General features: G+C 39.9%; 1 protein-coding gene across 1 annotated transcript in view; it reads left to right on the plus strand.

The window, feature by feature from the left end:
- The window catches only part of ZCCHC14 (zinc finger CCHC-type containing 14), a 54,222-nt gene that overhangs the window by 32,495 nt on the left and 8,907 nt on the right, over positions 1-12,820 (plus strand). Inside the window, exons 3-11 of the mRNA XM_035566204.2 lie at positions 2,042-2,115; positions 4,869-4,940; positions 5,150-5,259; positions 6,871-6,965; positions 7,064-7,118; positions 8,549-8,819; positions 10,201-10,292; positions 12,139-12,266; positions 12,672-12,812. Of these exons, the coding sequence (XP_035422097.1) occupies positions 2,042-2,115; positions 4,869-4,940; positions 5,150-5,259; positions 6,871-6,965; positions 7,064-7,118; positions 8,549-8,819; positions 10,201-10,292; positions 12,139-12,266; positions 12,672-12,812 (1,038 nt within the window). The remainder of the gene's footprint in view (positions 1-2,041; positions 2,116-4,868; positions 4,941-5,149; positions 5,260-6,870; positions 6,966-7,063; positions 7,119-8,548; positions 8,820-10,200; positions 10,293-12,138; positions 12,267-12,671; positions 12,813-12,820) is intronic.

Consider the following 12,820-nt stretch of genomic DNA (forward strand, 5'->3'; position numbering starts at 1 on the left):
TTGGTAGGTAATCCTGTGTTGCTTGAATTACTGTAGAGGAGTAATGAATAGATAAAAGAGATGGTGTTTGGAAACTGTAGGAAATAAAAATAATAAAAAAATTTCAATAAAGTGACACTGGATTTACTGTAACTGGCAAATGCTGAGTAACACTTGCCACCTTCCTGGCTTTCTTTGTCCTACTCCAAAGCATACGTTGCTGCAGGTGATGCTAGTCTTTTGACAATTCAGTTCCTCGCTCGTCCTTCAGCTGTTTCAGCAGCAGCACGGTGATACCCCACACAACATCCGCCCTACAGTTTCTCTCTAATTATAATCCCAAAATAAATATTCTAATCAATATTTGCTATATTTTAACTGTCATCACAATTAAGGGTGTCCTGAATTCTCTTAAATCAGTATATTGAGGGAGATTTTTCTTAAAATTGCAGGAAAACCTTTGAACTATGTGCATGCTTAAATCTCCGTGCTGTCCAGGTAGCTCATCAATATCTGGCACGCAGCAGACGTGTTCCCGTGGTGCTGAGCGTGCAGTGTAACAGCGCGGTAGTACTGTAAAAGCAGCTCAGAAATGCGAGAGGAATCCACTGAAAGCTTTAAGGGGAGCAAATCGCAACAAAAAGGATAAGATAGAGGAGAAAGTAGTAAGTAGTAAATTGATGTTATTCACAAGCAGAGGGATTTGTGTTACTGTAATTGGGAGTTAAATGAAGAAGGAATGGCTGAGGATCATGAAGGGAGTGCTAAATCTGGGTATCAAAGACCAGCATAAACGTCTGCACGTCTATTTAAAACTTGGTAATTCTAAAAATTTTGACTGCAAATAAATAAAGCTCTAAGAGGAGGTCGGTTAAACAGCCAAGAGCTAGGTGGTAACATTTTTAAATGACGGGACACAACAAAAAGGTTTAAATGGACAAGGTAAAGCCTTGTGATTATTTCATGGGGAGGAAAATTGAGCCCCAGGTTGGAGATGGAGCGCCTTGGCCTTGGGAATAGGCTGCTTATGTTATCAGGGAAGAGAAAGATATATGCGATAAACGTACCTCTGAGTCATACAGGTGACATAATGTATAAATAGTCTTGAAAACAAGTAAAAATGTTGTCGATTGTAGTTCCCCAGAAAGAAAATGTCAGGCTCTGGATTTCGCTCGTTTGAACTGCTGTGTGGAAATGTAACGCACACAGCGTGCGTCCCTCCCGGCACCTGTTGTTGGAAGCTAACGTTCCCATGACTGTTTTCATATAATTGCTTTTGAATTGTTAAGCCAATGCAATTGAGATTTTATGAAAAAAAAAAATATTTGTGTATCCCCACGGGTGCAGGCACAAGACAGGAGAAATTACAAGAGAAACAGAAAGGCAGTAAAATAATCTTGATAATGCTTAGCACGGTGAGATCTTTGATGTGTGTGGGAAATGAGAGGCTGCAAGGACGTGGCATTTCAAAGATCTGATGCCTAGGGCTGTGTCTGTAAAGGCTGTACACACGTGGAGATGGAGGCAGCAGGGTCTGGGCTGTGCAGCCCTTCCCTCCGTAAGATCCTGGTTTTGCTTTCGACTTACACAAATAGCAGTAATTGAGGCTGAAGTTTCCCGTCAACCTGCACTCAAGGAGGAGTCGTGATGTCAACGGAGCAATAAAAAAGCACTAAACTCCTTGTAAAACCAGCCCCTGAAAACACGGTTTCCCTTAGAAGGATGCTCTTTGCTACGTGATGTTGCTCGGATAAACCCATCCCATTTTGTCATGTCTGTTGTCGTGCCAGTGAGTGCTGTCATATGGCCAGGAGGAAATGAAGAGCTTTGCACTCCGTCTATTGTTTGGGTGGTGGTTGAAATTAAGCCTTTCTAAAGCTAGAATGGAAAGCAGATTCAATGGGTATCACCTTCCCTATCTGCCCTCAAGTGTGCACCTGAAGCACTGCTGCCAGCCGTCAAACGGGCTCCGGGCGAGTTCTGGCTCTAGCTACGAATAATCACATCTGCATGCAGCTAAAAACATCCTCCTCATTCTTCTTATCTCTTTGCTTTTTCATAGTGAGTGTTGAAAAAGTGGAGCTAAAGGGACTGGCACACAAGAAGAATGAGAGAAATGTTGAATATTCCTTTGAGGTAAGTTCTGGTGATTTTTTGTTTTGTTTTTTCTTCCTTTGAAAGAAGGGAGGATAACACTTAAAAAGGAGGTAAAGACAATCCTCAAACATTGTTAGATCCCAGAAATGGGTCCTCAAGGATAGGTGCTTAGTCATTTTTTTGTAATCAGTGATTTGTAAGTAGTCATAAATTGCTGATGATTAACATATGTAGATGTTGCAGAGATTGACTGGTAAGTGGGACACAGGCAAAGAAATAAATCACTCTAATGCAGCCAGTTGTGGCAAATGTATATTTATGGGAAAAAATCATGCCACACTTAGAGAAAATGGTATCTCTGTCCTGGAATGCAGAAGCTAACAAGAATTTGAGTCTTAATCTGGACAAACAAGAGAAATTAGGTACTCAGGGCGGTTCTGTGTGTATGGGAAAAGAGGCAGAATGACCGTTTATCTCTGTATTCAGCAGCGAGGGGAGTGTGAGACTGTGGCATATGTTTCAGACGTTGCTGGTTTTAAAAGGGGTGTTGTAGAGTACAGAAAATAGCTATGGAAATTATTCAAGGCTTGAGGAAAATGCCATGCAGTGAGAGGCTTAAAGAATTCCTCTGAAAGATGACTTGAGCATCATATAAGAGTGTTTTTAAAGGGAAGAAAATATTTTATGGTAAAGGAGTCGTTAATATGGCAGAAAAAAAAAGCATAACAGGAACCGTTGCCTGAAAATTGAAGCCAGACAAATTCAGACTGGAAATGAGAATAGTTCTTCTGGAATGAGAGTGGTTAGCCACAGGCTGCTAGGAGAAGTGGCTTTCCCCCTTTTTGACGCAGCTTTTGGGGCTGCAGTCATTGCTCACGGTTTCTGTGGGCCTATGATTTCATTCAGTGAAACCTTGTGTTAATAGCGGAGAGCTGTCAAGAAAGAATGACAAAATGCTTTTGTCCCATCCAGTCTGAAGAACGTATTCCAAAATTCAGAATGCAAAGCCCAGAAAATGTCTTTGGCTTACTTAATGAGGCATCAAAGCCAAACAGTTGGTGAGAAAGGGAAAACCTGAAAGAAAAAGGACAGTAGAATTTCAATTATCTACAACTTGCACTAAAAAGAAAAGTTTCTTTCAAACTGAGACCCAAGACAGAGCGCCCATTTGGCATCTTCTTGTGATGTTGACAGCATTAACCTCTGCTTGTCTCAATTCAGGAATAATGGCTGTGACTGCTCCAAATGTCATCAATATTAGAAAGGGGTTTTGATTTTTTTTTAACATCCTTATGAATGATATCGTCGTCTGGACTCCAGCTGCGTATTCATATTTTGTGGAACATTTTTTCCTATTATAAATTCTTCTATAAATACCAGAAATGACTTTTATCGGTGACAACATTTCACTTGACGGCTTGTAACTAAAAGAACCGTCCACAGTTTAGCTGAGCTAATAAATTGCTGTTTGCTTGGTTAGAAACCTAACTGCTAAATGTTTTGTTGAGGAGCTTGGGACTAGAAGGTCAATAGATAGAGCAGTTTTCAGCCGTGCTTGGCATTGCTGTTGTTCCCTGGATTTACAGCTCACGTTATTGTTTCGTAAGTATTGAAAATTATAACAAGTTAGCAAAACATCAGTTCTAACAAATGTCAGGTTTTTACAAAACTAGAAGGAAAGAGAAGTATCTCCTGTATTTTCTGAAGCTTCTCACGAATCTTAAAAAGGTATTAATTCAGCACAAACCTTAAAAAAATGAGGAGAAAAGGCTTTGTAAAACCAGAAACTGCTCAAGTTTTCTTTCTTCTTTTCTTTTTCCTTACTTTTGTGTAACAGCTCTACAGAGAGGAAATTCCTCCATTATGTAATCTATTTTGAAATCCTCTCACCAGTCTTTTTGGCTGCATTCTGGAGGCTGGAAAAACTGTGTGTATGTTTTCAGTTGTCATTGAAACTAGCGTCATGTGAGAAGATGGCTTCCTGCTTCTCAAACACACAGACCCAGCTTCTTCCCATATGTAGCCGCTGAAGACTCGTGTACCTGCCAAACCCTTTGAATTGGGGATCTTATGGCTGAGGGGACTTGCTAGTTTGCTAGCAATGGTAGCCGCTTGCATCCGACCGTCTTCGTGCCAAGAAGCCCTGACTTTTGGCTCGGTTCAATCACCCACCACCCAATAAATGCCTCTGCATGGAAGAATGCAATGACTTAACGCAGGGAGCCTACAGGAAGAGATAGCGAGCTGCTTCCTTTTGCTAGGGCATACACAAGATGGTGGTGTCCGAAAAGCATCGATGGGACGCCAACTGCAGGTTTCGTGCTAAAGGTTTTGCTTTTTGGCAGCAGGATGGTTTGCTGCCACCTTCAATTCTGCACAGCATATGGAGTGGGTTAGCTCTAGGTAGGCACTGCTGTGATGAGTTGCTCGTGTTGCCCATCAGCTCGCACAAAGCAGCTGTTTTCTGTAACCGTCACAAGGAAAAAAAGTTCCATTAGTGAGTAGTCTGTTTTAATGCTGGATGTCTGCAGCGTGCCGGGGCTGTGTAAACTCTGAAGTGCTTTTTTAAGAATTCAGAGTAGTTGTTAAGTGTAATAACCGCGCGTTGGGCAGCAAGGGAGGACTGAGTAATAGTTACTTGTGCACAGAAAGTTTTTCCTCGCTGATGTCACAGCAACAAGGATGTTTCTTGCAGCCTGTGGCAGTCATCTGATGCCTGTTAGGGATCTTCTGAAAGCAGACTTAAATCCCTGACTACTAGTTACTAAACTGGATGCTTTTTACTCCTTCAGGTCCTGTGGTCTGATTCTTCAGTGACGTTGGTAACCAAATCATCCACTGAAGTGACTGAATTTATTTCAAAGGTAAAGGCAATATGAGGGATGCTTTGAAACGAAGCGATGTTTTGTCTGAATATGTAATTTCATGCAGAGACATTTTTGAAAATGTACTGAAATAACACAGATAAGTTGAATGCCATAAAACGTTTGACTTTTAAATTGCTGTGCCTTGCATCTCATCCGAGTAATAAGTCTTCTTTTCACTTACTATTTTTAATATCCTCCACCTTTAGCTGTCTCAGCTATATCCAGATGAAAACTTGGAGAAATTCATTCCTTGCCTAGCTGGTCCAGATTCATTTTACCTAGAACGAAACCACATGGACCTGGAATCGGACCTTAGGTATGCTGCTTTGTTTGGGTTTTATCTTGATACATGGCTTTTTCACCAAATGGAAGAAAGAAACAAAAAATAGATATATTACATTTATATTCTGAATTACTCTGAAGAAATTAGGGACCGATCTTAAGCATTATTTCTTGATGTTTTACCAGTGTTTGAGATTGTTGTTGTATATGTTTTCCTTCAGTTTCAAAAAGGTAGATATGCTTTTATAAAATGCCTTGTGTATATTTGTAATGGCCATTAAATTGTTGGAAGTCATTAACAGAAATTTCCAAAGCCCTACATGGTACCTCGGTGCATTACCATAAATCACCTGGCTATTATCTGATCTAAAACACCATTTTAGAAATCACCATCTGTGGCAGTTCACATCAGTTCTCTCTTTTTTAAATCCTGAAACAGTTTTGCTAGGAGAATTCAAAGGAGTGAAAGTATTTGCAGCTACAACTGTCTTTATCTCTAATAAGTATTAAATGACGCATTAAAACACTAATTAACTTTTATTAGAGCTTCTGCTAAACACCTATTTTCCTACATCCAGACAGACTTTTGTCCACCACGGGTAGAGCCCCAGTGGCTATTTTTCTCTAGTGAGAGCCAGCAGGTGCATGCCTAGATTATTTTTCATGGCAAACAGCGTTAACATTTCAAACAATCCCCTCCACGCTTCGAGAATCACAGCCTACCGAGGAGAATTTGGTAGGGTAAGAGGGAAAGCATGTTGCTGCTGCTGCTGTTTAGCTAGCAACAGTCTCTACAAATCTAGGTTAATAGAGCAGCAATCTGCGTTTACACAGCAACGGCTGTCTGTGGAGCAGAAAAAGAAGCTGTTTTGCTCAGTGCTGCATATTTGAAAGGTTCAGGAAAGGAACTGGGATTTTTCAAGGTGGAAAGCACATTCACATGTCTCTAGTTGAATTCATTTTTTACTCAAAGACTTTAAAAATGAGAAATCCAAAGTACAGTCAAAATGATCTCTATTTTGACACCTCTTTATACACTTGCAAATCTATCGAAGACTTGGAAAAAGACAATCAAGCTTGCATAACAATAAGAAATCTAGTCACGTTGATAGAAGACACTTCATACGTTACAAAGTTTTGGGAAACTGCCTTTTTTTTTTCTCCCCAGAAGAAGCACAGCAATCCCAGGGAAAATGTGACATAAGTTTTAGAGCCTTTTTCCTCTGCACTGCCAGAATCTACATCTGCTGTTTATTTCGAGGAGGAGAAAATTAAATAACCATAGATACATCTATATTTTCTGGTCTTTAGTTTCAGGTTTTTGAAAGGAAATTTTCAAGTTTGTACTTAGAAACTTGTGTTGAGTGTTCCAGTCGGATGTAATTCTAATTTAAGCATATTTGACTGAAACATTAAACAGAGGGAAAGAAACACAAAACGGTGACATGAGTGTAAGAAATTTTAAGGATAAGGATATATGCGCTTCAAGGCTGTTTTGAAACAGAATTTCATGTTAATTTGAAAGGGCTTTTATGTTTCTCAACGTCGATTTTAAAATGTCATTTGCATTTCATATGATTAAATAGACAGCTGTGAATCAGTTATAACAAGATGGGGGTTTTATTTGTTTTTGATGAACGTGCAGGTATTTGGCACCATTACCTTCCCATGTGGTGAAAAACGACCACGTTAGAAAGTTTTTCAGCACTTCATCTCCTTCACAGCAACTTCAGAGTTCAAGTAAGTTTAAATGAAGTTTTAAGATTATTATTTTTTTTTTCAACTGGTACGCATTTCATAACTTGGTATTATTTTTAACTTCGATTCCTTGTTTTTAGATCCTGGCAACCCCTCCCTTTATAAAGTAGGAACTACGCTGGGAACATCCGGAAGGTGAAATATTTATTCTGATTATGTTTATTCCATTTAGTTGTAAAACCCTGTTCTATTGGTAATTATCTGTCTTCCCTTGGAGATTTATTTGAGCTTTTATAGTCAGCTGTAGAAGATTGTCAGAAATTCTATCCTTAGCGTGTGGTCAGCCCAAAAGAGATAAATGATGCAAATTTGGTTGTAAGGTACTAGTATTTCTAGTGTTGTCGTTTGTTCATTTTTTTAAAAGCTTAAGGAAACACGTCTTGTAATAATAACTACAGAAGCTCTGTATGGTTATTTAGGTGAAGAGAAGTTTTACAGTGATCACGACGACACCCAAACTTAACAGTTTGCAAGTCAAAATGTAACATGATCTAGTTATTGGAAGATAGAATTTAAGTTCAGCTTCAAAAATGAAGTGTATAAAATGCAATTACCATTGGAACAAACTTTCTAGGGTTGTGACGGACTCTCATCATTGCCAGTTTTGAAATCAGCAGTGGCTATCTCATCTTAAGAAATGTGTGTGTTCAAAGACAAATGCCTTTTGACCAGCATTACCTGGGAGATTAGATCAGATGATTGCAGTGTTCCTGCTGGCGGTTCAATCTACGAACACGTTCTAAGCAGTGTTTCTCAGAATGTTTTAAACTAATAATTGCCATCAGCACTTCAATGTTGAGCTGCAACGGTGGATGACTTTTCTGTGATCTGCTGCTTACTACGTAAGTCATAATGGCCTCAATCATGTGTTTAAAAGGAGTGATGATTGTTGAATTGTAGGCACAGATCTGGTCATCCCTAGCGTGAATATTTGTGGACAAAGGGAGAGTAGAACATCTCTGAAAGGCTGTTTTTCTGTCTACAGCACATTTAAATGTTTCCTTGTATAGCAGTTTTTCTTCAGAGGGAGAAAGGAGAGTGACCTCTTCCAAGTCAGCCTTGGGAAAGGAGAGAGAGAAATATTCTACCCTTTTGTTAGGAAACTCAGAACCCTAATCATTCTTTTAAGAGGCAATTTTCTTTTTCTCCAACAAAAAACAGAACACATCAAGGAGCCAGCATTGTGGGTTATTTAGCCACATCCACATGTAAAAAAAAAAAAATTCCATATATTAGATTTGGGCTTCTTTGTAATAATGCAAAGCTGAACCATGGCCATTCTCTTTAGACCTATTGTTTTTTCAATCACAGAGAGGTGGCAGAACACGTACTATTTAGGATTATGGAAGGAAACATCTGCTTAAGTTGCACATACAGCTTTTAATGTTTGCAATAGACTGCACTGCTTTTAATCTGCTACTGAACAGCATAGTTACAAATCTTTAACTTGGATCAAACAGTGCAGGTTTTACCAGAACTCTTGCAAGTGGTAGATTTATATTGCCAAAGTAAAGTAAAGAACAAAGATTCAATGTGCTAAATCAAATTCTCTTTCTGTTTTGCAGACCTGTATGTGGAGTGGCTGGCATTCAGTCTTCTCAGAATCATGTCCAGCACCCAGCTGCTGCCCCTGTTGCACTACCCCACTGTTCCCATTCAGGAGGTACTGGCTCATCACTGGCCTATCGCAACCAGATGGACTCCTCTTCACCCATGTTAATGTCTTCCAGTCCACAGACCCCTCAGACACAGGAACAAAACGGGATCTTAGACTGGCTCAGGAAACTGCGGTTGCACAAATACTATCCTGTCTTCAAACAGCTCACAATGGAAAAGGTAGGGCTGTGTGTTGGGTAAGAAAAGGGAATCAGCTTTTAACTTACATTCTGTAGTGTGGAAAGAAAGGCAGCAAACATCTGCGTTTAGAATTGCACCAGTTACCAGCAAATGCTGTGAAGGTTTGCAATCTCTCGAAGCAGTCATATTGTGATGAAATCCTTCCTCCTATTTTTGATCGGCATGGTGCCCAGGGCCTGGGATGTTAGACAGCTGCTGTATTTCAGAATTCTATTGAATGCTTGAAGATCCAATTGCATGCTGACTTAGGAGCTCTGCTTTGGCTCCCTGTTCATCCCTTTGATGTGCAGTAACAAAAATCTGTTGTCTTTTTGTTGTTGTTTCTGCTTCTTCACTAATTTTTCTCCCCAAAATATTTGGTTATCGTTCTTTTTAAAATAAATTCAAAGAGTCTTCTGATACGAACATTAGCGTGGGCATGTACCTGCAAGTGAATTTGTTTTCGGCAAAAATCTTTTGGAAAAACAAACGTTTATTTATTTGCATAGTAAGACTCCTGAAAGATCCTAATGTCTGCTGGATTTTAACTGAACAGTTATAAGTACTGTTACAGTATTTATCCAGCTCCATCTGTAAGGCCTGGTTAAGATTCATGTCCTCTTACTGTGTTTTAGCCTTGAACGCCCTCCGGTGGACAAAGAGCTTAGGTTTAGTCAGGTCTAAATTGGGAGAGCTTTGTGAAGGTTATAGTATGGTGTGTGTATTTAACTATAGTCTGTTACCAGAGTTTTCTGGTTTGATGTTCTTCATTATGTGAGGGAATATATACCGTGCTTTTTTCTTCAATAAAGTAGGAAAACTGGATATTTTAGTGTGCTGGCATGGGAAAACATTTTTTTAAAAAGTGTGTATAATTATGCATGCTTTGCTGGCTTTAATTTTTATTTATATCATAGACATATATATTTGTTCCCTTATTTATATTCTATATATTTTATTATAAAATTAAATTCAGAGTCTATTTTCAAATAAACCGATGAGATGATTGCACACTGATTTCTGTTTTAACTGACATAACTAGGGAAACCAGAGTGATTTTTAAGAGAACTAGACCTTTAAACTCATATATAGCACAAAGTTCTGTTTTCATATGTATGCAGATTACTTTGTCTTTATTGTGAATAGTTACTATAAGTACATACCTAATTAAATTTAACCTACAGATGTTCTTTCTTTCATTTAAGTCCCCCACGCTTTTATTCTACACCGATTCTATAATTTAAAATTGGAGTTGAGTTTCTTTGAATTAACATACGTTAAAAATGGCTTTAAAGTTGCTTTTCAGAATTGATCTTTACTGAAAATTGTAAATAAGAATATTTCAGGCTATAAAACTAAACATATATTTTTTCTTTACAAGTTTCTGAGTCTTACTGAGGAAGATCTGAATAAGTTTGAATCACTCACTATGGGAGCAAAGAAGAAGCTCAAGACCCAGCTAGAGTTGGAAAAGTAAGTGGGGGAAAAATGTTTTATTAAGGTCATAAGTTATCTAACACAAAGTTTACAATGGCCTTTTCTTCCAGGCCATAAATCTACCAGGATTCCAGCCTGTAAATATGGATAATGCTTAACTGTCGCCCTTAATCTACAGTTAGTGACAGTTGCTTGAAAAGCTCTTGAAGCAGAGGTTTACTAGACCATATTTTATACTCACTGTCCTACTGTTGCCTGTTCAGGGTTGTATAGGGATAACCAAATGTAAAGAATTTGTAAATTCCATTTTTAAAGGACATGGCAACCCAACTGTAACATATATGCATGGCGACAGCTCTTCTAAGGAGGGAAACATTTTTGAAATAATTTACAAAAGATGCATGCAGTTACATAGGACTTTTAAAATCTTCTCTAACAGATATTGTAAAGCAGATGTACAAGCTACATTTTATATTTAGTCAAGTTCCATTTGAACCATGCCTTAGAAAGTCTTATGAGCTCAGAGCAAAATCATGTCAGTGGAAGGTGGAGGACTGTATATAGCCTAAGCTGAACTTAGAATCACAGAACAGCCAGACACCCTTCTCACCTTCAGGAAAATTGGTATTTCAGCTCTGTTTCTTTCCCTTCCCCTCTGTTTCTCTGCTCAGTTGTTTGCTTTCTCTGCCATTTCTTCCCTGCGAGTAATTATCAAGTCTTTGTGCCCATGGAACTCTCTCATGTTTTGTCAGATAAAATGATTTGTGCATAAATATTTCTTAGTAACAGTACTGCAGCCGTGATGGTATACACAAAGCCATGCCTGTGGGAGGGAGACACAGTATTTTTTATTGGGCTGCTGATATTTGAGAAAAAGACAGGCAAACTTACTGGGAACATAAACCTTTCTTCAGGACTTTTTGATTTTGTGTTCAATAAATAGCTGATATAATGAAGCGTCCTCATAGGGTGGGAGGGAATCAGGAAGGCAAGTCTCCAGGCTGTCGACTTCACAAGTTCAGGTGGCGTTGCCAGATGACACGTACGCAGAAAATCAGGATGCCCAGCAGGATTTTTTCTTGCTAAGACCTGACAATTTTTTGGCTCCCAGTCAGCTGGGATGGAGCACAGCTACTTCAAGAGCTTTCTTGGTGTCCTGCGGTGACCCGCGCCAGCTGCGGCAGCTGCAGGCGCTCAGGACTCTGCTGCCTGCTGGAGCTGGGCTGCACGTTGCCAGATGAATGCCTGGAGAATTCGGGCTTCTAACACGGTTCTGGGACAAAGGCAGGGCTGTTGCAGTTTTATGAGCACAGCAGTTGTTTTATCTCATGAAGGTGATACAAAGAAGGGCAGTGCTCTGTGAAATACTAATAGCAACTTGGGGAAACTGATATAAGAAATTGTCCATGTTTTTGATATCTCCGCTTAGAGGTACATGTTTGTTCTGAAGCTGCTGCAGTTACTTAAAAAGCAATTAAGAATCCAAATCCATGCCCATTTATCAAAGCTCCTACACAGCATTTTTCACCAGTCTTAGATTTTCCAGTGTTTGCAACATTAGAAGTTAGAATCACATTTGGTTTGATGTGCCTGGCTATGTTTGGGACTTGCCTACATAACGTGTGATAGAATGTAGTCGCCATTTTGTGACGTTTTACATTAAACACAGGAAAGCATTAATATTACAGTCAGATGACAGAAAGGACAAAGTAACTGCTGGCAAGCAGCTAAGTTCAGGATTGATATAATTGCCAAATGTTTCCACGTGAAATGAGCATAACTTCCTAAGATTATTTAATGGACTTTGCCTGCTTCGGTTTCATTCAGAAATTGATTGATCTGGTTTTTTTGTGTCTTCATACGTTTCTCCATCGCCCTATAGAGAAAAATCGGAGAAGCGGTGCCTAAACCCCACAACACCTTCTTCAGTTACCAGCAGCGGTGTGGCGAGGGTTCCCCCTACAACACACGTAGGGCCTATCCAGAGTATTCGTGGCAACCATGCTGCAGGTAAGAAAGGAGCAGAGCACAGTGCCGTGCTCGCAGGGCTCAATATGTACTTGTACAAGAGCAAGCTCATCCTCTTCCTGCTTTTCCACCAGCCTGTCGCAAGCTTTGTCTTCCAAAAGGCCATTGGCTTAACAGGGAGCAACCAAAAGGTGCAATTTCTGTGTATGTGGACTGCAAGAAAAATTATTTGTCCCTTCATGGCCTCCATGTGAATGGCCAGCTGTGCTGGTCAGCGACTGTTAACGCCTCCAGACTCCTGCTTCATAGGCAGTGCCTGTCTCTGTAAATCTTGAGCACCTTTTTATGTTAGCTGATGTTGCAAGACAATTTTAACCAGGTCATGCCAAGCAGGTCTTACCGTTCTCGTTTGCATTCCCTGATCGCTCACGCCCGCTTTATCCGCAGAGCTGCGGGTGGACGTGGATCAGCCAGCCCACCCGCTGCCCCGGGAAGGCAGCTCGTCCGAATACTCCAGCTCTTCTTCCAGCCCCATGGGGATCCAGACAAGGGAAGAGAGCTCAGACAGCGCCGAGGAGAACGAGAGACGTAAGCAG

Source organism: Cygnus atratus, chromosome 12 (genome assembly GCF_013377495.2).
Source record: "Cygnus atratus isolate AKBS03 ecotype Queensland, Australia chromosome 12, CAtr_DNAZoo_HiC_assembly, whole genome shotgun sequence".
Classification (NCBI taxonomy): Eukaryota; Metazoa; Chordata; class Aves; order Anseriformes; family Anatidae; genus Cygnus; species Cygnus atratus.